Source organism: Corvus kubaryi, unplaced genomic scaffold (assembly GCF_017639235.1).
Source record: "Corvus kubaryi isolate FWS band 111438036 unplaced genomic scaffold, C.kubaryi_AGA036_p1.0 74, whole genome shotgun sequence".
Lineage (NCBI taxonomy): Eukaryota > Metazoa > Chordata > Aves > Passeriformes > Corvidae > Corvus > Corvus kubaryi.
This window is the reverse complement of record NW_024582061.1, coordinates 17735017-17760963: the sequence shown is the minus strand read 5'-3', so window position 1 is coordinate 17760963 and position 25947 is coordinate 17735017. Positions and strand designations below refer to the sequence as shown.

Below are 25947 nucleotides of genomic sequence, written 5' to 3'. Positions count from 1 at the left end.
TGTTAACTTTTCACAGGCAAAAGTGAAGAAGAAGAATAAAAGGCAGAATTAGACCAGGCCATTTAACATTAAGGCAAGGTGGCTGGAAGAGTCTATGAAGTCACCCAATGAATGTTATAAATATCCACAGAGGAAAACAGACTCCCTACTAGGCAACTGTAAAGCAAACCACAGGATATTTTTGAAGCTGCCAACCAAAAATACAAAGAAAAGTGTGACAAGCCTACTTAAAAACCAAAAATGGAACAGATGAGCACTTCATCCCTGCTGTGATTTAGAGCTCCAGCGGCAGGTCCTCCCACTGAAGCCTCTCTGAAAAAGAATGAAGTGCTTTGCCCAGATTCTTATGGAAGTTCAGAAATTCTTCTGTGGTCAGCAACATCTTCATGCTTGGTTGAAAGAAAAAACAAGAACTGATGTCTCTACATTCAGTGGAACTTCTGGCAAGGTTGAGGATCAGATTCAGCAGTGTGTTTCTGACTGCTTTACGCTCCCTAGCAATGCCAAGCAGCTGTAAAGCTTTTAGTCTGCTGCTCAGGCTGGAATTTCAGCTGCTTTGCATCACTAGGCTGGTACAGAGCAGCCAGAACACTTCTGCGTTTGGGGTTTGCACAGAGCTTTTTCAACAGGGCAATTCACCTGGTATGCACACACCAGGGAATGTGTGCGGCAGGCTCGGCAGCATCTAGAGGAAATATATAGGTGAGTGAGAGCTCTGATGACATGATCAAATCATAGCCTCATTACAGGCTAGGCCTTTAAACTGTGAGGTTTGTACTGAATTCCAAAGTTTATATTTTCTTCTATTACATCTATTCTCTCTGAGCAGCAATATGCTTACAGTATGCATCATGCGGTGCACTATTTGTATTTCGTACCATAACATTTCTCTGCATTTGTAATTTTGTACATGATTTCCAGTATTTTAATTTGACCCACCAAGGCAACAGCGTGCGTTTTGGGGCACGCTCCTTAAGTGCCTATTACCCCGCCACACACGCTGTGCTTCCAGGGTGCCCGGTGTCCTTCTGAGAGCTCCTGCAGTGCCCGAGAGGAGCTGGGAGAACTCTGGCAGGGAAGTCGGGGCAGGCTCTCTGTTTTCCGCTGGTGTAAAGAGCCCTCTGCGTCCCCCCTCGGCCCTGGCCACTGCCCCTTCCCCGGCGCTTGCGAGCTCCGATGCCCCATCCCCGCGCTGCAGGGCAGCTGATGGTGGCTGGGAGGAGGGGCAGAACCCCGGACCGGCCGCCGCCTCCCTGGGGCGACACGTGGCTCCGGCGGGTCCCGGCGCTGGCGGATGCTGCGGTGCCGTCCCGGTGAGATTCCTCTGCCAGTCTGCAGCGGAGGGGCTTTCACAGCATCTTTTTTTTTTTTTTCCTTTTTTCCTCTCTCTCCCTCCCATCCGTCCAAGTTTTCTTTAAAAAAACCCCAAACTTTTTTCTTCTTTACTTTTTTTTTCCCCTTGCAAGAGCCACGCCGTGGAAAGACGGGGTGGTGGAGGAGGGAGAAACCCCTCCCCTTCCCCTCCCCCGTGTCTCCTTCCTCGGAAAAGAAACACTTGGGGGGTTTCCTCCCCTCCTACCCTTCCCCTCCCTTCTGTGCCGCTCGGCTCCGCTCCCCGGAGCCGAAGCCGTCGCCGCGGCGCCCGCCCGCCCCGCGGCCGAGGAGGGCCCGGCGGAGCAGCCGCGCCGCCCCCGGGTAAGCCGCGCACCGGCCCCTTTGTGAGCGGAGGGGCCGGGGGGGGATGCGGAGAGCGGCGGGGAGCGGGGCCGCCTCCGTTTGGCTTCGGGGCGGGAGAGCGGCGGGGGCCGGGCCGGGCAGCGCCGCTGTCGCCCCGGCACTGAGCGCTCGCTCGCACCGGAGGCAGCGCCGCCCGCCCGTGGCCCCGGTGGTGCCGAGAGTAAGTTGTGCTGGGTTAACTGGAAACGGCCTTTTTGGGGGGCGGGCTGCGAGAAGTTTGTCTGTCCGTCTGCCGGTCTGCTCCGGTCCCCCCTTGGCTTATGAAGGGGTGCAGCCCCGCTGGTTTGGCTCCTGGGGGCATTGGGGCCGTTGTTGGCTGGGAAGAAGGAGCGCGTTGGGGCTTGGGGGGGCTTTCCCGAGGAGTCGGGGGAGATTTGGGGTGCTGGCATCTCACTGCCGGCCTTGAAGGGAGCCATGTGCTGTACTGAGGTGGCGGCGGGGTGCTGGGAGTAGCCTGGGAGGCTCCGTGGGGACTGTGCTGCTGTCAAGGTGTTCTTCACAGCGTCAGGGTAGGGAGATGCTTCTTTTAAAGTGAAACCTGCAAATTATGTAATGTCCTAGATGGGTCTGTAGGGAAGCAGCCGCGCAGGTCCGGGTAACTTGGTCATCACACCACTTCTTTCCTTTCACGTAAAGCACTGGAGAAGCGGTGCTCAGAGTGTTACACTTAGTCTTAGCTAAGGAAAAGGGAGCTGCCTTCCAGAAGTGAAGGCGTTACAGGGAAGCGGGGTGACTGAACCAGGGGTGTACATACCCGTTTGGGGTTGCCTTGGAAGGCAGAGAAACTGGCCCTCCTCCAGACCTGGCACAGTCAGAACGCAGCCTCTTACCTTGCCGTTTCTCAGAAGATCAGTGCTGCGCACCCATGAAAAGCCTCATCGCAAAGGTTATCGCTAAATCCTTCTTTATGCAATCTGAGTCATGGTGCTCACAGCCATGCAGGATCCGCTACTCACTTTTTCCCACAAACGCACGCGCTGTTACTGAGAATTTTGGAATGGTTACCACGTAAAACCTCAGCTCATGCTACTCTTAGGATTCTTTTTTTCCTTTTTTAAAAATTTAGTTTAAGTGCATATTCCTTCCTGGTTAGTACAAGCTTGGAAACAGGATCTGGATGAACCCCAGAGGTAACTGAGAGGAACTCAAGAATGTTAACTTAGTGTCCTTGGCTGTTTTCTTCTCCTGCATGGTGAAAAAGGGGGATGTGGCTTGACCATTGTTCTGGAAAGTTGAGGGTAGAGGGTATTGTTAGCAAGCTGCTATTTCGGACTGTGTGGTCCAGACAGTGCCATTTACTAGTTCTAGTCCTTGCAGCTTTCAGAGAACTTAAATGAAAAACCCAGTCACATGTTGACCACGCTCAACTATGTAAAATGGGGTGAACTCAGAAACAACTAGTTTCCTGATGTTTCATTCTCTATTGACTGTGTCCTTAAGAAGGTATGCAAGCATATCTTCTTTCTCCAAACAACTGCAACTGCAATTCAGATGCTGTGTGAATGTCAAATGGGCTATTCAGTCACAGCAGGGCAATGGTCATGTGCTTAAAAATATGCACATGCACAGAAGTTTGTGAGACTGAGGCTGTATTATCACATAATGTTGCTCTTGGTTGAATCAAGTTACGATGAAATGTGGCCAGTCGCTGCAGATGAAGCCAAGCTTTGTTTCTGTGTTCATGAGTGATTCTGCTGGGTATGTGATTTAAAACATAGCTGTTAAGTATGAATTCTTGTTCCCTCCAAGGGAAGGCTCTTGGGCACAAACCCTCAGAATTACTGGGATGCCAACCTCCCACACAGGTTCGCATCTTTTCCTGAGTTAGACTGGGATCTGGGCCTTTGTTATTTCTGTGCTTCTTGTTAATGTTCAGTATGTTGTATGTCCTTTAATAACCTGGCTTGCTTATCACTTACTTAAATGTAGTGGGGTTGAGTGGCAGGGATTTTCCGTAAGACTGAGTTGGAAGGCACAGGTAAACTTTGCTGGAGTCCCCAAAAACAGGCAGAGAGGAGCACTGGGGAGAGGCTGAGCTTCTTCAGATCCTCCCAGGTGTGTGTCTCTGTCCCCACTGTGCCTGCTCAGAGAGGGCCAAATTCAGTTTCCAGATGACAGCTTCAAGCATGCAACCAGTGCCTCTTACCCTCCTCAGTCCAGCTGGGATTTCTGTGAAGTTGGTGGTCGGTGTGTGCAAGGATAGAGCTGGCATTGGGTGGTGTAAATTCTTAACTGTTGTCACTAATACTGCGGTTGCATTGCTGAGAAACAAAGGAGAAAATGTGCCTTTGGAGCTGTTTTTTTCCCCTTGTTTCTCTTTTTCTCTAGCCCCACTGGGAATGTTTGGTCTTTTCTCCTAGTCTATCCCTGCAGCTCCTTGCCACCCCTCTCTCCCCCTGCCACCCACAGGCTTGTCTGTCCTGATTTCTCCAGCTTTGGTTTGGTCAGCAATAAAGAGATAGTGCCAGTACTTAAATATGACATCATTTGGGTCGGGTTGATACTGTGGTTAGATTAATAAAAGCTGTGGGGAGGTGGTGTGTTCCTGAGCTGTTATTCCAGGCCGCTGCAGACCTCAGCTAGTGGTGCTTGCCAAAAGCTCACAAGATGGGAGAGGAGGGCACGTGCCTCTCTGTAACTTAGAATGTGGATGGTGTGAGAGCTGAGTATGCCATACAGGGACGATATCTTTTTACAGAGTGAAGGTGTTAAGTGTGTGTGTCATTAGGAGGCATATTTATTTAAAATAATGCCAGTAAATGCTACATTATTTAAATCCTTGGTTACGTGTAAGTAGAGGCAGAAGGCAGGTATGATAGCAACTTAACCCCTTTTATCCTGTCAGTCTGCTTCATTATGACCTGCTCTTCTGGTCTGCATTTGTGCATATCCTGCATCCTTCTGCCTCAGTAAGGTATTTATTAGCTCACCATTTTGCTGACAACAGTCTCAACCTTTAAAAAAAAAAAGATGCAGTGGTGTTTGATGTAGCAGGATTTGGTGACTTTGTGTTAGTGAGTGATCAAAATGATAAATAAAATTCTTCCTCCCTCTCGCCCCTGACCAAGTTAAGATTTAGAAGTGAGAGGTGTAGAAAATCCCACTTTTTAAACTTCTGGAAATCAATGCTTCTGTTCAATAGGTATTTAATGGTATAAAAATGTAAATTCAGTTTTAGTGGAGTGGCTAAATGCTGGTTTGTGTTGTCTTTGGAGACTTTAGAGCTGCCCCTTATTTTCATCCTCTTCAGTGGAGAAATGAAAAGGCCTGTGTGCACTTCACAGGAAATGAGTGTCTGATACAGGCTTGCAGGCTGCACATTTCCAAGAACTGCTCTCAAGGTATTTTGATAATGTACATTCTCTCTGCCTTCTCCCTTCCTGCTCCTCCTGCACTTTGTGTGCTTCTGCTTTTTCGCAAACACATGCAAAGTTGAGGGGAAGAATCGAATGGTGCCACTATTAAGTTTGCAGATGGGCTCCTTTAGCTTTATACTGGAGCAGTGGCTGGCAAAATGGGATTAAGCTGGCAGCATTCAGTTGCCTTTGTTGCAGAAGTTTTTGTCCTTCCCCCCACTCCGTGCAAATGCTGAAGAAAAATTTTGACTTCAGATTGTGACTTGTGCAACAAGGGAGTTTTTTGTGTGTATGTGATTATGCAGTTCAGAAACAGTTTGGATCTACTTTCATACTTCTTCAGTAGCAAAGTTTATTTGGAAACTTAGGCTAAAGCTAAGAAAATTAGTGTGGCTGTTAGCAGTTGGAAAATGCCAGAGATTTGCAACCTGAACTGTGTAGCTGGGCTTTTGCACATCCTGCTGAAGGTGCCTTGCTGAAGCGAAGTTTGCCTCAGTTGGCACACTAGTGGTAATGAGCACAGGTTTGATTGTGCAGGAATGGTTTGTTTATGCTTTTTGACAGACCAGCAGTGTTGTTCTTCATCCATATTTTAGTTCTTCCTTGTTTTCTGGTGAGATTTTGTGGTGTGGAAGGAGGGAAGTCGGAGCTGGAGAAACATTTACTGCTTTAGCAGTAAACACTGAAATCTGCCATTTGTGTAGGATGCACGCTGATATTCAAGTCAGCACATCCAAAGAAGAGGTGCTGTTCTTTTAGTCATAAAAAATGGGGAAAACATGGGCAGAGCTAATTTTAACTCTGCAGTAGGTCCATAGTTGATTCCTCATATTGACTTCATATACCCTTGTTTACTACTTCAGTTTTACACAAAGGTTATTTATGCCTTGTGCTGGGGCCCCCGTAGTGTTATGTCAGGTTTGAATGGTTAAGAGGTATCTTAAAAAGGTATTGCTAAAAACCCCAGCCCTTTGCTGCTGGATTCCTCTGCCTAAGATCTGCTAAAGCATGACATGGTGGGTACAGCACAGAAACAAAGCAAAAACTTTTGAGAAAGAAAAGAAATGAGACTCCTTAGATCAGCTCTCTCACTTTCCCCAGTCTATATAACTGGAGTTTTTCCTTTTATGAGTTTTAAAATTAGTTACTTTTCAATCTTGGTCACCTTTGAACTTCCTCTCATCTGGTTTTCTGAAAGAATACAAAAAGAATGTCCTGATTGTACTGTACCTTTCTCTGGCATCCCCTTGTATATATATATATATCTGCTCTCTGGGCATGATATTTCTCCAGTTTCTCTTTGTACAGTTACGTGTTGCTTCGTATTGCCCATCTTTAGGCCTATCCTCTTTGTTTCAGCTCTGTGTGTTTTTATTTCAGGTGACTAGAACTGACTGTATTCTCTCAGGTGGTGACATTACTGTTATGTTTCCACCCATCCATTTTGCACCCTCACGCTCCTGCTTGCTTGTGGGTTTTTTAATGACGCTTTTGCATTCGGAGCTGGAGCTTTCCTCAGTGAACCCTCAGCACTGTTACTCAGCTCATTGGTCAGCTGTGCCACTTAATTTATTGCCCTTGAAAATACAGACCCAGCTGGTTTTCATACAAGCCTGTGTGCATTTGCATGTGTCAGGACAGAGTCTTGCCTGACCTCCTGGTGCTTTCCTGCTGATGAATTTTGAGTGACCTCTGACTTCTCTGTTCTGCAGTGAGTGAAGTGATTTTGTCACTGTTTACCCTGGGAAGGTGATGGAGAGGACCCACCACGTTTTGAGTTGGCTGCCTAGATTAAAGTAACATGAGGCTGTAAGCTGCCTGCTGGGGGGCAGAGTTAGGCCTCGGGGGTTTGAGGTGTGAGTAATGACAGCTTGAAGACAGGGAGAGACAATTCTAGGAGGAGACCTGGGTCAGCATGTGAGTTTGCACAGTCGGGGGGAGGGAGGGAGATGCTTGCGTAAGAGATGGGGGACCCTTTGGGCTGCTTGTACCCACCAACCTGTTGAGGAGTGAAGTGGGATGCTCTGCAAAGTGGGCTGAGTTGAAGCAGGGGGAAGATGCAGTGGCTGGGAGGGTGGCAGAGAGGTGACCAGATACGCAGCGGCTGAAATGCCTTTGTTTCCTCTGGCCACCCCTCTTCCACCTCCCATTCACCCTGTGGCATGACTGCTCCATGTCTTCTGCCCATCTGCTGTGCAGGTCCTGGGGTGCTGCTGGCTGCTTAGCTTGTGCTCTTTTTGACTTGCTTCTGGTATGGGGGCTTTGGGGAAGCACAAAGTGTGTCCTCTGCTTCTTCAGGTACCATCTGCCTGATGGGGAACTCTGCCTGGGGATTGGCTCTCCCCCACACTAGGTAGCCTTGTGCTGCTCCTGCCTCAGCAGCACATATCAAAAAAAGTTCCTTCCAATACTTGCAGCCTTCTGGCAATTGGTAGTGCAGCTGATTTGATTGAGAGAGCACCTCTCTTTGTATCTCAACCGTCCATTTCCAATTCAAAATCTCTGGGTATGGTCCACTGTGCCCAGCTGGCTTTCTGGTTTTATGTCACTTTTCCTCATCGCTTCTGATAGAGCACCCTCTTTTTTCCCTTTAGGTTAATCAGCATTAAATAGTGGGGAATCTCCTCAACGTCCTGTGCAAGAAAAAAATAATACCTGCCTGCATGTGTAACTTTCCTGCAGTGTCCCTGTCCCCACTAGCTGGTATCCCACTCAACTAAATGATCCCCCCAGAGGTTTTCTCTTTTTGATAAACTGAAAATACCATATGTTTTCTGGGTTTTGTTTGTTTATCTTGGCCACCTACTGTCCCACTTTCATGACAGCCACGCTCATATTAATTTGTTCCCTACTGTCAGTAATTTATATTCCTTTATATTGGCTCCTCCAGGATTATTTTTTCATCTTCTGAAGGATTATTGAGGTTGTAGAGAGATTTGGACAGGGGCTGTGGTTTTGTAATGTGTGTGTTTGATGTCTCTGATCCACAGCAGAGGCCTTTGCAAGCTGTTGCACTTACAGCTAATACCTGCAGTGTGACCTGTGTTGTCCCCCAAGCCTGTCCTCTTAGCCAGGCAGCATCTCTGTGCCATCATTTGTGGAAGGTCTGCACGCTCTGTCACTTTAAGATTTCCTAAATAACCTTTCATTACTTAGTTTTTCTTTTTTAATTCTTTATACTTTTGATTCTCAGGACTAGTTTCTTTATTTTGTGTGTTGGAAATCCCCCACTATAAAACTTAGTGTTGTGGTGTGTCTGTGCTTTCTGACCCTTGCCCTTTCCTCTGAAGGCACAGTAACTGGTGCTGCGTAATGGCCCCTCACATCTTCTGAAGCTGGTCCTTCTGAAGAGTCAAGGCAGGGTGTCTCCCTTGTCCCCCTGTGCTCGTGTTGGTTAATCACCTGGGACTCTTCTCTAGCAGCGTAGTTCTGATAAGGATACCGAACCAGTTTTAGCTGCAGGCACTGCTCATTTCTCAGAGTTAGCTTCTTCTTTGAATTCCTTTCTGGCTCAATGTGATGGTTTTGATAAAAAGCCATGGTTGTCACAGGGACCACTGATGGCCTTTGTGTCTCAGGATTTACTCATTTCCTCAAACAGGGTTCTGGAACAACTGAAAAAAGTGAGTTTAGTAGAGAGAGGCAGAGGAAGTGTACCTGTGCTGCTGGTCTGGGGGTGGGGGGAGCTGGTAATGCTGAGGAGCCATGATGGGTGGAGGCAGCCCTGGGCATCACTACCCCCTTCCCACTGATCCCCCTCTCAGCAGGGAGATGGGACAGAGCATTTCAAGTGGGAGACATGAGGGACTGCTGTTATCGTGGCTTCTTTCTTCTTCCTCATTGTGCCCTCTCCCCATCTCCTTGTTTCTGCCCCTAAACCGGGGAGTGCTCCAGCCACCTTTCCAGAGGGCTGCTTCCCGAGCCGGTGTGTTGTGTGGAGGGAGGGAAGGCAAGGCAGCAGCACAGACTTTATGTTCCCTGGTCGAGCACAGGGCTGAGGTTTTGTGTAGTTCTGCAGCACTGACATTCACAGGAATGGCTGCTCACTGTGAAACTGCAAAGGTCAGGAGCAACGCGACCAGGCTTCCCTCACTTACCAAACATGCTGTTGGCCAGAGGCAAGCAACAGCTCTCTTTGATTAAGCCATGGCAGGATAGGCTCAGCTGCAGCTTTGGAACTTAGTAGTAACTCCTCCTGATTTCCTTTTTCTAACTTTTTTTTTTTTTTACTTCTTGTTTCCCCAGTTACAGGAGAAGGCAGAAATAATTCAGTCTCCAGTAGAAGCTGTCTTTGCCAAAAGTCAGATGGTAGTTTTGGTAGTTTTACTTGCTGTGGAACAAGCTGTAGGTGCTTGTGGCTACTGCAGAACAGCCTCTGAGTTCAGGGAAGTGATGAGGCTTCTCTGTTATTCTGAAATGGCAGGATTACAGTTTCACATTGGGCTATTTTGATGAGGAATAGGCTCTTCTATTTGAAAGTATTTCTGAAAGTGCGTAGCATTTCCAAAGTATGAGGAGGGGACCCTAAAAATGGGTCTTTCTTCCAGCTCTTTCAATTAGCCCAGTAAAGACACTTAACTTTTCCTGTAAATTGCCACCTTGTTGGGTCTTTCTTAATGCGTGTCATGCAGAAACCAAACATGCTTGTAGACTTCCCTGTCTTGAAGAATATTTGGCACACATCACACTGTCTTGTTGGTTTTCTTGGAGTAAAAACCTTTTAGCCCCTTTCAGCAAAGTGCCATATTAATTCAGAAAACATGTGTCATTGAAAAATATGTTAAGAAGTACTAAACATGAATATCAGATCCATGAAAAGTTATTTGTGGGTTTTGAAGTATGTTTTCCAGCCCCAAAATGTTGGGAAGTGTTTGATAAGACCAGTCCTCTTGCAAGATGTCCAGCTGCTAATTCCCAGAGCCTGCATGCAGGATCTTCCTGCACTGGGTCTCTACTGTGTGAAATAGGAACTGCCACAGTGTGTCTGCTGCCTCATCTTATTTTATTAAATATTGCATCCATGAATGCTGGTTACATAGGGAAATGCGGTTTTGGTTTGGGGTATGTATGTGTGGTGTGATTTGGGTTTTTCCCATGTATTCCCTCATGTGTCAGACGTAATGGCAGCCTCACATCAAACTGCCATGGCATAAAAGATAGAGGGAACTGCAATGTCTCCGAGGCCTGCTTTGTGCTGGAGAAGTTGGCTGTGATTAACATTGGTCCTCTTGGCTGAGCTGGTCCACATTCCTCCCCTAACCACAGTTCCCTCTGTTCTCTTTGGCACATCTGTCTGTGCATCTCCTTTCCCTTCCCCCTCCGTGATCCCTTTCTGGATCAGCCCTAATCACCTTGGCTGTGGCAGGGTGCTCATGACAAGGGACATTGGTGTGGCCATGCACCATGGCAGTGACAGCACGATTCAAACCAGTGCCCGGTGGGTGGCAGGCGGTGGTGGCCATGGGAACCAGGCTGGCCCACCGTTAAAACCCAGTGCTGCGTGCTTGGCTCTTACCAGGGAGGTTTCTTCCAGCCCTTTGCTCAAGCTTTCCTTTGAAACAGCCTTCCCAACCACAAATCAGTAGGCAGCGCATTTCTGTGGGATGCAGACATGCAAACGAGATGTCTGCTCAGGCTCTGCTGCCTGGAGTGGGGATGCTGTTGCAAGGGCTTGCAGGGTACCTTGGGGAGAGCCTTTCATAATTATCTCAGCCTCCACCTAACTGCTCTGGGAACTGCAGGGTTGATATCTGGGAGATGTCAAAGCCAAATGGAGTGGTCATGGGGAAGTGTAATAATGGGATAGACCTGCAGTTTTGCTAGCTGCAAGTCAACGTAGCTTGTGGGGTGTGTGCCCAGTTTGGACTGGACTGGGGAGGATGCAGAGAAGTGATGTTACGTGGGTACAAGTGAAGCTGTGCGGGGACTGCCTCTGAAAGGCATGCAGAAAGCTGGGATTGTTTTTTCAGCTTGCTGATGGATCCACTGACAGACACGTGATTGCACACATGGTGTGACCCACCAGGTCAGTGGGTTTAGTTTTCCATCTGCGAGGCGAGAAGGAAAAGTCTTGAGAGCTGGGGAAGCAGGGCAGAAGAGTGTGGGCCAGAATGGAGTGTATCAATTAGGATAACTCAGCAGTGAATGGCTACCTACGTGGTGTCAAATAAGATACTCTAAATGTTGTGTGCTGTATTCACCACAAGTTGGGAGTTTGCTGTTCTGAATGCTTATGTTTATTCCTGTTGCCATCATCTCTTAACATTTGGGTTTTATGGTTCCTGCTTCTGGAAGCTGATGGCAACTTTATGGTCTTTCCATTTGTCCTTAGGCCACCTGTGAGCTGCCTGGACCTAACCAGCTCACAGCTTTGTAAGTAGCAATAATAATAACAGCAATAATTATCTCTGTTGCTATCTGAGGTGCTCTGTACGTGTTTCTACAGTAACACAGATCAAAGAGATCGAGACAAACAGCCTGTCCCCAGATTTGTTGTATTTTAGATGCACGTTACAGCATACTAATGGGCTTAGTCACCTGCTTGATGGATGTCTCTTTCTTTTCAAAGGATGGATCTGCTCTTAAGTAAAGCTGTGCAAAAACTGGGAAGTGCTACATCAGAGCTTTTGAATTTGGACCACTTCCAGGCCTGACATCCAAAAATTCATCCCTATGGGTGGCAAAGACAAAGAGGTAAGCTTTTTCAGGTGTCCTGGAAGAAGAGCGCGAGGATGCATCGTAACTGAGTACTTAAGGCTGCTTTTGAATATGCCAGATTTGTCAAGGCCCAGGGAGCAGGGCTGGCTTGGCTAACACCACATGCTGTGTACAGTCCCCTGATTTACTAGAATTGTCTCCTTATATAAAATACGCCGCCTTGCCTGGGTCGTAAGTGAGGAGGAAAGCAGAATGCCCTGTGTCAAGAGCACTTATTTTGAAAAGCTCTTGAACTTGCAGTAAATCAGAAAGTCTGGGGAAACTTATCCAGCTTTTTAATTAGCAGGATACCAGCTTTTTAGGGTATGTTGCTTTGGCTGCAAGTGTTGTTCTGACTTGCAGTAGGGAGGTAGTAACTCGTTTGGGCATTGGGTTTTTTTGGAGGGGAGAAGAGGGAAAGCAAATCGTGGTGTGGCAAGTCAGCAGAACTAATTATGCATGTGTGTTTCATTACACCCCTGGCTTGGCTTATTCCTAATCCTGGGTCTGCACATCCTCCTTGATGTGGGAAGCCATGTACTCATAGGACCTGTTGACCTGTTAAAAGTGAACCTTAAAGGTAGTATCAGGCAGCACTTCCAGGGCTAATATTAATGTAACTAATGCTGCGCTGCAGGCCAGGCACTTATCTCTTGGAAATGGGTCACTAAGCTAAACAGATTCCCCCCATCTGAGGCTCTGACCTATATGTAGATTTCAAACCAAGTGAACAAATTGTCAAGGTGCTATTTTTGCATGTACTTTGAATTTGAAATGATGACACGGTCTCAGTTCTTAGTCAGTCAGATTTCTAGTAGCAGTGGATTTTTCTTAAAGGCTTGGGTGAATGACTCAAGGTTGAAAACTGGGACAAACCAGTTTGGGGTTTTTTTCTATCAAATAGCATCTGCAGCCTTAAACAAATTATTTGTTTGTTGTTATTTTTAAAACTAGCCTGGAAATGAGTGACAGCTGCCTGCTTCTGTTTTCGTGCTTGAATTAAATTTTCAACCTTGACAAAATTTCCATTTGGACCCAAGAGAAGTTGCTGTTTAGGAAGGTTCTTTCTCACTCCTCTCAAAGCTATAGCCACAGCCCTGGAGGCACCTGACAGATGACCTTTGTTTTCTATAGGAGCTAGTGTCAGAGGGCCCTTAGCTTCCTCGCCCAGCAGAGAGGAGAAGGAAAGGGACAGAGACGCTGCAACTCCTTGTGGTGCCTTCTGTGCTGAGTTTTCGGTGGTGATAGATGGCTCTGGTTGCTGTAGTGGTGACTGTGTTTGTTTGCATCCTGCTCACTAAATCACCTTCACCTAAGATTCATTCTGACTTGCTGAATGGTCTGAACAGCTTTCAACTTGCTGCCTTTTTTTTTTTTTTTTAAATGGAAAATAAAAAACCCAACTTGATTAACTCCTTCCTACCCCTCCCACCTTTCTCTAAGCATGGAATTTCCCTCCTACTATGACACTACCTAAAAGGCAAGATCAATAGGATTCAGAATAGTACCAGGGACATTAGCAGCTTGTGGACTGCAAATCACAGGGCTATAAGCTGGATAAGTGTCCCAGGCTGTTCTTGGAAAGGACGCTTACGGCTCCGTATATGAAACGTGCCTGGCAGCTACATTATTGGTATTACTGTTAAGTACTGAGAGCGATGTTAGATGAGAAAAGATGTCAGTAGTAAGGCATTGCCAGGTGCATGCCTGCTTTCCTGAACTACCGTGCCCGTGTGAAGGAAAGATGTTTGTCCTCTGGGGCGCAGTGTGCATGGCCACCCAGCTGGCATGAGCACCAAAAGGAATGTGAGGCTTTTGAATAGCTGGCAAAGGGTTCGAGACAGGGGAACCTTTCAAGAAGCTAAGCTTAACATAAAGCTCTTCCTGCAGAGCAAGCCCTCCACAGGTCCCTGCACATTCCCTGGGGGGCTGCCTGATATGAGCTCCGATGCTCTGGCAAGTCTGTGGTGGGGGGGGCTGCTGGAGATGAAGTGTGTCTCTTCCTCTGCTGCAGGCTGTGCCAGCACTCTGTTCTGCTCCAAGCATGGCTGTGCTGTGAGTGAGTATGACTGGGTTAATGGAGTATGTCAAGGGAGCAAGGGCAGCATTTGGCGGCGAGCTACTGACTTGTCAGGCCTGGGGAAGTGGTATGTTACAGCTCAGCTTCTCACACAGAATGAGCCTCTGGCTTAGGGCTGTGGTTGTTACGTTTGTGCCTATACACACACATACACATCTAGAATATGTATTTTTTTAATATAATTGAAGTGACTTGGATGGCTGATGGCAACACTGGGTTCAGAGATTTGCATTTCTGAAAACAGCCTGGTGATAACACAAGGTGCAGGAGATGAGCAGGGTCATGACAGTACATTAGAGGATGGTGACTGGGAGAGGGCAGCCTTGTCTGCAGGCAGGGGGAGTTGTCCTTCTGGAAGAAACAGAAGTTAAGAGTCTGGAAGGGCATCAGCAGTGTCTGGTACCAGTATAAAGTGAAGTCATTCATGGTAGTCCCAGCCTTGAAGCTGATGTAACATTTCTTGTAGGGGTTTTGATCTGAGACCTTTGCTTTCTCCTGACATAGCGAAACAGGCATGTCTTGGGATGAGGGAGTGGTTCCTGGGATTTGGTGAGAAAGGCTCATCCCTGTCTTCTGCTTTTGCTAAGTCCTATTGTCAATCTTTTTGTTGGAGAAAGGGTTGGAGAGGTGCGAGGAAACCTTTCTACCTTTCATGAAAGAAAAAGTAAATGATACTTTCCTGCTTTAGGAAATCTTTCCCTTTTGATTTGTGGTGTCATTTCCCCTTTCCAATCTCAAGGCCACTCTGAAAAGTCCTAAACATCCAACAGAGGGAAATCTTGAAATGCGGAGATCTGCTAGGTTCAAGCCAGCCTGCTGGAGGGTGTGCAGGAGTCCCTGGCTGTGAATCACAGAAACCCAATGGATGCTGAGCTCTGTGAAGTGCCACCTTGTGCTGGTGGGGACCCAGCTGGAGCCCTTTCTGCACATATATCCTTGGTTGTCCCTAAAGCTGGGGATTGGTGACATGCAATAGCTCCTTGGTACCCTCTTTGGTACTCTTGCTGGTCTTTCTCCCTTGGGAAGTGTCTTGCCCAGGTTGAAGAAGGTATTGGGTTTGCCTCACTCTCCTTCTGTCCCACAGGCTGGATGCAAAGGAGGAAGCATGGTAAAGGCAGCATCTTTCCAGGATTCATGGGCTCTTTGAGAGATGATCAGAGGGAGGCCAGATGATCTGCACAACACACACACCACTGTTCCTCGTCTGCAAAGGCAGCATCGGAGCGTTCTCCCCAGCCCCGCGCCACCTGGCTTGCCCGATCGTTTCCGGATGTTTCGCAGCTGCGAGTGGGAAGTCCTGGAGCGATCCCTCAATATCCTCCAGGCCAGTGACTTCTACTGGGGCCCCTTGTCTGTGGGGGAGGCTCACGCCAAGCTCCAGCGGGAGCCTGTAGGCACCTACTTGGTGCGGGACAGCTCGCAGGGGAACTGCTTGTTCAGCCTGAGCGTGCGGATGCCCACGGGGCCCGTCAGCCTTCGAATCTCTTTCCAGGAGGGCTATTTCCGCCTCAAGAACTGGTTTTCAGACTGCGTGGTCCGGCTGCTGGAGCTGGTGGTAGCGGGGACCCGGAACAACCCCTTGCACTTTGATGAGATGGGGGGAACTCCCCTGGTCTTCTCTGAGCCCTTGTGCCGGAGCCGCCGGGCAGTGCCCACACTGCGAGAACTTTGCTGTCAGAGCCTCCCTGCCGGTGCCATGACAGGGGATAGAGCAGGGCTGGGGGCCTCCTTCGGGATGTGTCTGAGGGAAGAGGTGTTCTCACCCCTGGACAGAAGAGGAGGGTCAGAGGGGAGCGTTGGTCCCAGCCCCTCTCTGTCCTGGGCTGGGAGATGATGCCATTCATATGGGAGATGAAGGGAGATGCCTCTTTTATGGCTGTGCTGATGGGATGTGTGTCACACCAGTCAAGCTGGACTGGCTGCTGGGAGAGAAAGGGGGAGGGCAGAGGGAGCAGAGCTTGAACCCGGTGGCTGTGACAGATGTGTCCTCATACGTACACAATGTGTGTGACTTTCCCCAGACATGCCTGGGGTAAAGCCAGACCTGAAGAGCAGACATTTCCATCACCAAGTCCTGCTCTTTGCTCCATTTATAACTTAAAAGCTTCAGAAGGAGGTGAGTTGCCTGTCCTCCCAGGTCAGCCCTGTGTTCTCTTCTACCCCAAAGTGCTTGAGCTCATTTCTGCTTCAAATCTGCCCTTGTGAAGTGCAGCTGAATCCAGTCCCACAGCAGTGCAGCTTGGACATCGATGGGCGTGACCCTTGTGCTGACCCACGAAGATGTGGTGGAGCAAGAGCAAGTTTCACTCGTTGCAGCATGGATGTCATGCCTGTTACTTCAGAGGCCGGTGTTTGCACCAGAGTGAAACCATTGCAGCCGTGTACGATACATGCAGCTTCACTGGCTTTTGCATTGCTTTATTTGATTGGATTTTTGGGAGTGAAGATGGATTATGCTGTACTTAAGGGCATGGCATTCCTGCAGAGGTAACCCTGGTCTGGAGAGTCATATCTGCCCTGGGAGGGTGTGAAGAGATGGGATCCTGCACCCTTTCTTAAGCTCATCTGATAGTGTGCTGCTGCCATCTGTCGAGCATCAGAAGATGTTTTGGTTTTGCCTCTGAAAAGGCAAAGAATTTTTTATATAAAACTTCTAAAATTTTAATAAAATTTTTATATTGATTTTTAAAAGTCAGTGAATACATGGCGATAACTTCATTCCCTTGTAATGTTGGAAGCCCAGTTAGTTTAGTGCCCAGGCATGGTAATCAAGCTGAGACTGAACAAGTTAATTTCTCATAAAGAATAAAAGCAGAGCATAAAAGCAGAGTAGTCCTAGCTGGGAACATTAAACTTAAATTCATCTTGCAGTGTAATTAATTGAAGAAATATTCTAAACAGAGAATACTTCTGAAAATCCCACCCCTGCATTTTTAGAAAGTTTTTTTAGTACCTTAAAATTTGTACTGGGTGTTTGAAAAAACCAGTAATTCCAGATCTTAGAACAGGGCACAGCATCAGTGAACTTGAACTGGTGAGTATGAGTACAGATGGGAGGGGAACAGAGTTGGCTTAAATAGGGTCATGGTTCATTTCAGGAATAGCCAGGTATGATGTCTTCAAAATAAGTGAATGAAAACCGCTACATGGAAGGAGAAATTCAGGTACTCTAAAATTTGAGTCAAACCATTTTACATGCTGCTAAACATCCATAGCTGGGCAGGCAGCCTGCTGTGTTCATGCTGACTTTCCTCTTCAGACCTGTATGGAAGTAAAAAGCTGAAGAGGGGAATAGAGCACACTGAATTTGCTCTATTGTCTTCAGGTGTCTTATCTGAGGAATTAAAGCGCGTGGTCAGCACAGAGAGAGATACAGGCTGTGATGCATCACAGGAGCCTAACTTAGACACTCTGAATTATTCTCTGCAGGGCTCTGTTGCTCTGCTGGCGGTGAGGTGCCTGGTTGACTGGCTCAGGGCATTGGCTTATGAACCAAGGTAGTTAAATAAGTGTCAGGGAAGTGGTGATCTTGTTCTTGCTGCCTGCTCCTCCCAGCTGCACGGAGGCCAGAGGCATCTCAGTGGCCCTGCAGCTACTGCATCTCTCAGCCCAGTGCAAAAGCAGGAGTTGGGATTGTTAATTTCTGCAGGTTTGCATGCCATGTGGCAGCTGATACATGGGCGTAGCGTTGCTTGCTGCTAGCATCTCAGGTGGCTCTGGGCACCTCTGGGACTGTTCCTGGCACTTGAGTGAAGCTCCTGCCTCGGCAGAGTCAGCCACACAGCTGCCCTCCCTCTCTGCCATGGAGGAGTGGGACTGAATCTGCTGGCCCAGGCATTATGTCCATCCCCTCAATCCTTTTCTTTCTTGAGGGTGTCTGCTGAGGTGCCTTGGTTGCCTTCCTGCCTTCCCTTCAGAAAGCAGGGGGGTGGAGGAGCAGTATAATTTCTTCCATGTTTAGAATCAAGGTCGGGAATGCTTCTGTTTTCTGGCCACGGTTATACCTCACTGAGGGAAGAGCTTTCTAACCGTATTGCTCTGACCTGGCTGTGAACTGTTCTCATTTGGCCGCAAATAAGCATCTTGGGTTGTATGGCTAGGAGCTGCAGAAGAGCCCTATTTGCAGCCTGGATTGCACTTTAGGAAAATCACACCACAGGAGAAGGAAATAGTTTGGATTTTAATAAAGTCTACTTTATTTTGTTCCTTTTTTTTTTTTTTTTTAATTGCACAGCAAGGACTTGTCTGAGTCTTACAAGTAAGTCAATTCCATGCAGGGCTGCAGCAAATTGATTTGAGATCTGTGGATGAAAAGCAGTGAATTACTGCCAAGCATTGTTATATCGTGGAAGTTGAAAGCACATCATGTGTGAGTATCCTCATTATTCCCAAGGAGAGGTCATTTTGCAGATCAGGATTGGTGCAAGAAAGGAAATCAATGTAGAAAGAACAGGAAAGTGAAAAGTGCATTGGCTAAGGCAAGCATTAGAGTCCTTCATTCTCTGCTTGGATGCTGGAAGAGAAACCTTTTTCTTTCAGCTCTTGAGAAAAAAGATGTACAAAGCAAAACTGTAAGAATTTACTTCATCGGGTTACACTATCCTGCTGCTTTCATGAGAGTGGGAGATGTTCACTTTAATGACCCTGCCTCTGAACCGGTCCCTCTGTCACGTAGGAGTAGCTCCTGGTGGTCTGTATCCAAATGTTTCTTTTGGTGGCTCCTAAGGGGACTTAAAAAGAAATTGCAAACTTCCTCACAACCTCTTGAGCACCATTTGGGGAATAGAAGAAAATTGTTTGCATTTTTATATGTTATGTTATACATTTCTCCAGCTGACTCATTTCAGTTTGTCGAGGAAACTTACACAGGCTTTGCAGATGGTTTTTTTCAAGTGTTCTTCCTAACAGCAGAAGTTGAAAAGTTTAGTGCTTGCGAGAAGAGGGGCTTCCTCTACCATGCTGTGAAGGGCCTGGATTTCAGTCCCAATATGCTGCAGGCATCCAGCAGGAAACTGCTCTTCGTCTGCTCCCAGCTAGCTGTCTGTTGGTAGTGCTCTGGGGCCCCAAGGGTTAATTTCCCAAAATTCCTCACTGGAACTTGCTAATAACTTCCATATGTACCCATGTGTGTGCTCAGGAGGGGCCCCACAGCCATCAGCTCTTGTAATAATACTTGATTACCTCTGACATAAGGGTCTGTATGTCATTAGGGATCAAGATTCACCAAAAGACACAAGTTTGTGCAAAACCACTTTAAAAACATTAACATTTGGTCATCCTCAGTGATTGGGAAATGAACTCTTCTTAGGTAGTCAAGCTTCAAAATTAGTCTGTGTACACACAGCTGGATCTCAGTTTTGACCCTCTACCCTGATATCCCTCTGAAAATGTGTGTTTGTGTCATTAGTCTTTAAGTGTGCTAAACTCCTTAATTTACAACACACCTTGGTTTGGGGAATGTGATGGCTTTGTCTGATTGAGTTCTTTTTGTCCCAGTTCCTTAGGTGTTTGGCATCTGTACAGTTAAAACTGCACGCACTGGAGCTTTCTGGCTGCCCTGTGCCATTCCCTAGTGCAAAGGCTGGGCTACTGAGGGCAGCCTTCAGAGAGAAAGCAGGTGTCAGAGGGAGATGTGGCAGAGTTGCTCTGAAACTTGTGATGCCTCCCTGCAGAGCTGCTTGGGTCTTGGCAGGCTCCTGCTGCCTTCTGATCTCAGCTGGGGCTGGCGGAGCTGGGGTTTTGATTCAGGCAAAGCAAAGTACTTCCAAACGCTTCCCGTGCAAGGGCTGGCTCAATAGTAGAACTCTTCAGCCAGAAAAGAGATGGCTGAGGTCTGCGGCAGAGATCTGTGAAGCCCAAATGCCACAGAGTAGGTGACCATGTGTTTTTCTTAAAAATCCATGGAGGTGTCTGATGAAATACTCAAGTTTAAGACTCAAAGGAGACATTTCTTTCTTGTGACTTATAGTAGCCTAAGCTGTGGAAATCTCTGCCACAGGCCACCAGCGAGGCTAACCTCTATGTGGCTACAAAAAGGGATTAATGGTGATTGATGGAGTACCTCTGGAGGAGGAAAAGCGGAGTTGGGAAACAGGGGAGAGGCAGGATCCAGGTGGAGCTTTGAGTTCTGTGCCTTGTTGGACAGACCTCTGCTATGGCAGGAGTGTGGGAACAAGCCAGCCTAGGCTCAGCCTGAGGCTCAGCAGCACAGGGTACAGCCCAGGCCAGCTGAGCCGGTGGTTTGGCCAGGGACAGCTGTGCTGAGCTCCCAGAACCTGTGCTGGGCCTCTCAAGACAGAGGGGTCTGCACCTGGCAGACCTGTACACCCACCCCTGCAGTGTGGTTGCGTGTCCCAGCAGTCTGATGGCAGCCCCAAAGGGAGCAGCCCTCGGGCACTTCTTCCTGGCTTTCACAAACAGAAAAATTGGGACACCCATCTGATGCCTGGAGGCAAGCATCAGCACAGGCTGAGGATAAAAACATTGCCATTATTCAGAATGAGTGAAAGAGCCTGAACTGACAGCTGAGGGCATTGGGGGAGGCCAGCATCAGCCCGAGGTGACAGCTGGTTGGGGCAGAGGTGGGGGGTCCCAGCCTGACTAACTGCATGTCAGAAAGGAGCTGCAGAGCTTTGAGAAGCATAGCAGTGGCAGTCTCCTAGGTTCATCCATCCCAGAGCAAACAACATGCATACACTTTTAAAGATTTTTGCCTCCTGGGCTACCTGCTTTCCCAAGACACCACCCTTGCCATCAGAGCTCTCAGTCTTTGAGCTGGTCCCAGGTGCTACTGAAATCAATGATCAGATTATTGTTCCCTCTGAAGATTTTGGATTAGGCCTCCCTGTTTTGTCAGGCTGATGTGAGCAAAATGTGGGTTTTCCGCACTAAACGTAATCAAAACAAACCCTGCTCCCACTGGCTTGTGCAACAAATCATGCTGGGGGAATTGCTGGCATTCGGCATGATTAGCCCAAGTGCAGATGCCTTCCAGCTTGTAAACAATAGCCTAAAGGATTGGAGAGGATCACAAACAAAGCACTTACAGACAAGACAGCATTTTCAAAAGGGACTTGAGAGCTTCTGTCCATTGGGGGTTTATCTTTTAAAAATAAACTAGAAGTAAACAAATTGACAGAGATGGCTCTGAAGAATCTAAGAGAATGAAAGGGAGGAGACTGGATATAACACTCCAAAAATTAAGTAGGGGAAAACTAGACAGGGCTAATGGATCCTCTTAGACTCCTCAACAAGATGTCCCACAGCCTTAGGGATGGGCAGACACTGGAAACCTCATCTCTCCCTGTGAATGAGGCCAGGTGGGATGTGTAAGGGATGCAGGAGAAAACCCTTCTTCAGTTCATAGGAGAAAAAAAATCCCTAAAAAGCAGTGAGAGCAACAAAAGAATCAGGCAACTTGTGCTTGTTTCATGGTGATTCAGTCTGAAAGAGACATTCGTCTTCCTTGAACTGCAAACTAGTGACAAATTGCTGTGAATTTCAGACTGAAAACTGTTCAAGTCATGTAAACCATAGTTTTTGTGTTGTGCTCTTAATAATGTTTTTTAAAATTTCATTTTCATATAGGGTTTTTAAGTATGGGCTGAATTATTTTCAATTATGTCTCATTTCTCCTGGCCCTGGCAGAGTGAAGTAGCAAGTGCCCAGCTTCACACTCAAGAGCTCCTGCAAGGGGACAGCAAGGTTCGTGACACTGATGGTCGCTCATTTAATGACATGGTGAATGGGAGCTGTGGCGAGAGCTTGCCAGCGTCTCTGTAACTGAGATGGTGTTGCAAGGAATGCTAAATCTGGAAAGACGTGAGCGCCCTTCACGCTTTCCCTGGTTCTGTGCCTGCTGGAAACACACAGTTCATCCCTCTGTTTCAAAGGTTCAGGTAGCAGCCATTCTGATCACAGAGCATGAGGTATTTACCAGGTCCTTGCTGCTAGACTTTCAATGCATCTAGAGTTGGTTTGGGACTCACGGAATCTCAAGCCTAGAATAATACAGGTGCAAATCCAGATGCTCGTGGTAGTATCCAGCCTCCGTGCTCTAAGTGCTTCAGCACTACGGTTGTACGTTCTGCAGTACTGAGTTAGGAAGGACTGATGGTTCCTTTGATCCTTGGTCTTCTCTAAGGAGCGCACCAAGGCATTGGGATGGGAGAATGGGGTGGTGGAGAACATGAGCTGCAGATCTTTTCCTGCTCTTCCAGACTCTGCAGGGACTCAACCAGATATGAAGGCAACTCTAATGTACGTGCTGAGATACCTAAAATAAGCCATGCAAACAAATCAGTCGTATGTTATCCAGATGGGACTGTTCAAATCCAATAATAGCAGTAAAGTGCTCCCAAACTCTGCAGAGAGAGAGATTATAGAAGGATCAGTTATAATTATAGTGCCTTATTATTACCATTCTCATCATTCTTTCTAACAAAGCTTTTCAATAGGATGAAAAAATTTCTTGCAGGAGATCCTAATGTGTTTGCTGGCATTTTTTTCATTCTTCCTTCTAAGGCTGTTCAAGTCAGCCCCTGTAAATGGTGTTAATAAATATCATAATGATCTTGGACTGTATTATCTTTCAGATGAAACCTTCTTTAGCATCTTTTTATGGCCTTGACTGCAGCAAACCCTTCTCCTGAAACACCTCATTGTTGCTACCACTACTGAGAGCACCAGCAAAAATGTCCCAGTGCTGCTCTGATCCTTGCCTTGATCCAAGCTCTTCCAAGCAGGGTTAAGTAATACCTTGAAATATTAGTGGCTTGTCTATGTACTGCTCCATATATTCCACCTGCAATATAGGTGGAATCACTCAGCAAAGATTCTCTACTTTGGAGAAAGTCTTTGAGCTGGAGGTATGTATCTGCAAGCTGTTCTTTCCTGCTTGAGTCCTGTCTCCTCCAAACACCATCAGTGTTTGTGAGAAAAGCCTGGGGTTATCAGGATCAGACCACAGGCAAAATGGATGCAGGAAACATACATCCTTGTCTGCAGGTTGGTCCTGTGGGCTGGCACCACTCAAGAGAAGGAAAAAAGCTCCCTGGTATTTATTCAGCAGTATCCCTTTCCAGATCACTGCAGATCCCTGGAAATACTGGCGTAAGAGCCTGACAGCTCACCTTGGAGGCACAGCCCCACAGCAGCTCTTTAAACCCAGTGTGGACTTCCCAGGGAGGGGATTTCTAACAGGAGGGAAGTCCCAGGCAGCACTTCCCCTTCTGCAGCTCTGCCAGCTTAGGGAGCAACTTGCTATGGGGAAGAGCTGTCAGTGAGCATGGGGACAGTAAAAACTCTACCGACACATCTCGTTCTTAATCTGCAGCACACCCTGCACTGCCATCCTTGTGGCCCTGATTCAGTGAATCCCTTGCATCTCTCTCAGCTTGGGGACATGCCTCTGCCTGTGTCAAGTATTGCAGTGCAGGACAGCATCTCTCCCAGGCTCCATGTCTCCATGCCCTGCTCCATCTACAAGTCCTGGGCAAGCCAGGAGAGGTGATGCAGTTTGAACAGATGCAGCTGACTTGGAGGGGGATGGGTTACGTTTGTTTCTTGGACTGGGAGGAAGGGGTGGTTTGCTGAAATGGGTCTTTCTCCTCGCATCTCTCCTGAGCACCTTGGCAGAGCCTTGCTCTCAACTCAATGAAAGTAGGGCAGAGTCTAACCACATTTCAAGCTGTCTGCGTTTTTGGATTCTCGGTAACTGTGATCTCTATCTGTTCCTAGAAAAGATTTAAACAACTTATAAACCACAGCTGGAGAGATAATAAAGGAAGCAGTACCGGGGTAGGGAAGGATCTTCCCAGAGTGTACAGAGTGAGGAGAGAGTGGTCTGCAGGAGAAACCATGGGCCCAGCTGTGGTAGAGGGTCTCAGCATGGCTACTTGGGCTGTAGAGGGACACAGAGGGGCTGCCTCAGGGAAACTTCAGCAATATTAGTAGCTAGGTATAAAATAGGGTACATGTATATACATGCATATATATATGTATATATCTCTAAAAAGAGCAAGTGGAGATACAAAAGAAGGGGTCTGAACTCCGCTATGGTGTCCATACAGTCTCACCTCCGTGCACTGTTCCCGCTGGGGTTTGTGTCTCCATGCAGACAGGATATGCTTCCTCTTGTACTCCAGGGATTTTTGCATCTCATCCCTGTGCGACCCACATCTATCATCACACAGTTTTCCAAGGAGAGGAGACCCCTTTCCATTGGAGGGGTTGGAGTGGGTTCAGGCTCAGTGCCTAACCTCCAGGCCCACAGAGAGGTTCACAAAACCCCTCCCAGGTCTCCCCATGGCCTATGGCAGCCTTGGATGCTTCCAGTGCGCTCAGCAGTGGTCTGTTAGGGTTTGAAAAACAAAACCCAATGATGTTTCTCTTGCATTAGGCCAAAACTACAGATCCTTGTCCTGTAGTTCTGTCAGCCAGGAATGTAGACAGCAGGTGGGAAATTCAGGGGTAGGGAGGAAAACAGAATGAAACACATTTCTGTATTGGCAAAAATCCTAGCAGAGATGTGGTTCTTCCAGTACATGCTTTTGCCAGGATCCTTTATTTAGTTTTCATAGCCAGAATAGGGCCTGGTGGCAAAAAGATGTTTTTCCACCCTAGGAGGGTGTGCTATTACAGCTGTATCAGCCTGCATATTCTCCACAGTTCACAATCAAAGCAAAGTTGAGGAATTAATAGAAAGAAAAAACCAACATATTCACTTGCCAATGAGATACTTAGCTACTTAATCCTTTCCCAGCTTTCCTCCTGGGAGCTGGCAGAAGCCTAGTGTACATGAGGAAGGCTGTGCCAATCTAAAGCAGGGTGTGACTGCACTCAAGTGTCCTCTGTGGGGTTCTATGCTGGTTGCCAGCGTCATTGCAGGTGTGCTGTCGGTTCTACTTCCCAGTGTACTGAGCTGAAAAAGGAAGACATTAAAAGGAAAAGGAAATAAAAAACAAAACCCAGATAAAAGGGAGAGGAGGAACAGGGAAGGGAATGAGGTAGTTTTGGTGAAAGGGAGTGCAGGGACTTCTTGAACAAGCTCAGGTGGAAGGAGCTTAGATTCAGAGTCAGCCATGGGGCAGGCCTGGGTACCTGGGGGCAGTCAGAAACTGTTGCCAGGCTGCAGGGAGCTGGAGTTGGCACAGCTGGCTGGCTCAAAGCAGGGCTGAGGCCCAAGCAGTTTTCCTGCACAGACAAGACCAGAAGGGCCATCTGGCAAGGCCGTTGCTGGCAGGGACCAGTCCTGTGGCTCCCTTGCAACTGCTGCCATCTTGTCCAACATGATCCTCCCTCTGTGTGCCCTGCACAGAACCCAGCACCTGCCAAACTTGCCTGCCTCCCACCCTTCACCCCCAACGGAGGGGATGCACAGTCCTTCACTCAGGACAGTTTCAGGGCATGATGTGCACACCTCAAGGCATGGAGCTGGCGAGCAGGGGCTCAGGGGCTCCTGGTTTAGGAGAGCACTGCTGGCAGCATGCCCTGCTCCTGCCCAGCATCCTACCCCCAGCATTTTTGCTGCTAATGTGAGAAAGTTTGGGCTGGCCTGGTCATGGCACTGTGGGGCTGGTGACACATCAGCGGGGCTGTGAGGATTGTGTGCCTGTGACTCCCCCCCCCCCCCCCCACTCATGGTCCCATGAGAGCTGTCGAGGAGTGTGAGTCTGTGGCTGTTTGTGGGGACACTCCTCTGAGCCTGCCCCAGGTGAGGCAACCACAGCAAGCTGAACACCATCACCAACACCTTGACTAGTGCAGCACCACTGGTCAGCAGCATGAAATAGGTACCTGGGCTCTGCTCGTGGTGGGAGGCATCCACACGTGGTGCCAAGAGGCCTCTGTAAGGTGAGAATTGTCATTCGTAATAAAACTGTCCTCACTAGCACTGGCAGGAGTGGGGAGGCGGTGCCAGGGCTGGAGGCAATGCTGCCGGCAGCTCCCTGCGCTTTGCCCCCCGGCTGGGGGCTGCTGTTCCCCAAAAGGGCTCAGCAGAAGTGACCCGGCTGCCGCTGCCAGAGAGGGCTGCGAGGGGAGTGTCCAGTGGTGGGGCAAGAGGTGTATGTGGGGTGA

General features: G+C 48.0%; 1 protein-coding gene across 4 annotated transcripts; it reads left to right on the top strand.

The window, feature by feature from the left end:
* Nucleotides 1-1289: 1289 nt before the first annotated feature.
* On the top strand, nucleotides 1290-25919 carry LOC121675353 (suppressor of cytokine signaling 1-like). 4 transcript variants are annotated; one of them, XM_042050733.1, is made up of 3 exons: nucleotides 1290-1313; nucleotides 11662-11786; nucleotides 14954-25919. In XM_042050733.1, exon 3 carries the CDS (start codon nucleotides 15020-15022, stop codon nucleotides 15701-15703), a length of 684 nt encoding a protein of 227 aa, XP_041906667.1. In that variant the 5' UTR covers nucleotides 1290-1313; nucleotides 11662-11786; nucleotides 14954-15019; the 3' UTR covers nucleotides 15704-25919. The 4 variants fall into 4 exon arrangements, with proteins under 4 accessions (XP_041906667.1, XP_041906665.1, XP_041906664.1 ...); XM_042050731.1 differs by lacking the exon at nucleotides 1290-1313 and adding an exon at nucleotides 1643-1695; XM_042050730.1 differs by lacking the exon at nucleotides 1290-1313 and adding an exon at nucleotides 1792-1897.
* Nucleotides 25920-25947: the final 28 nt, after the last annotated feature.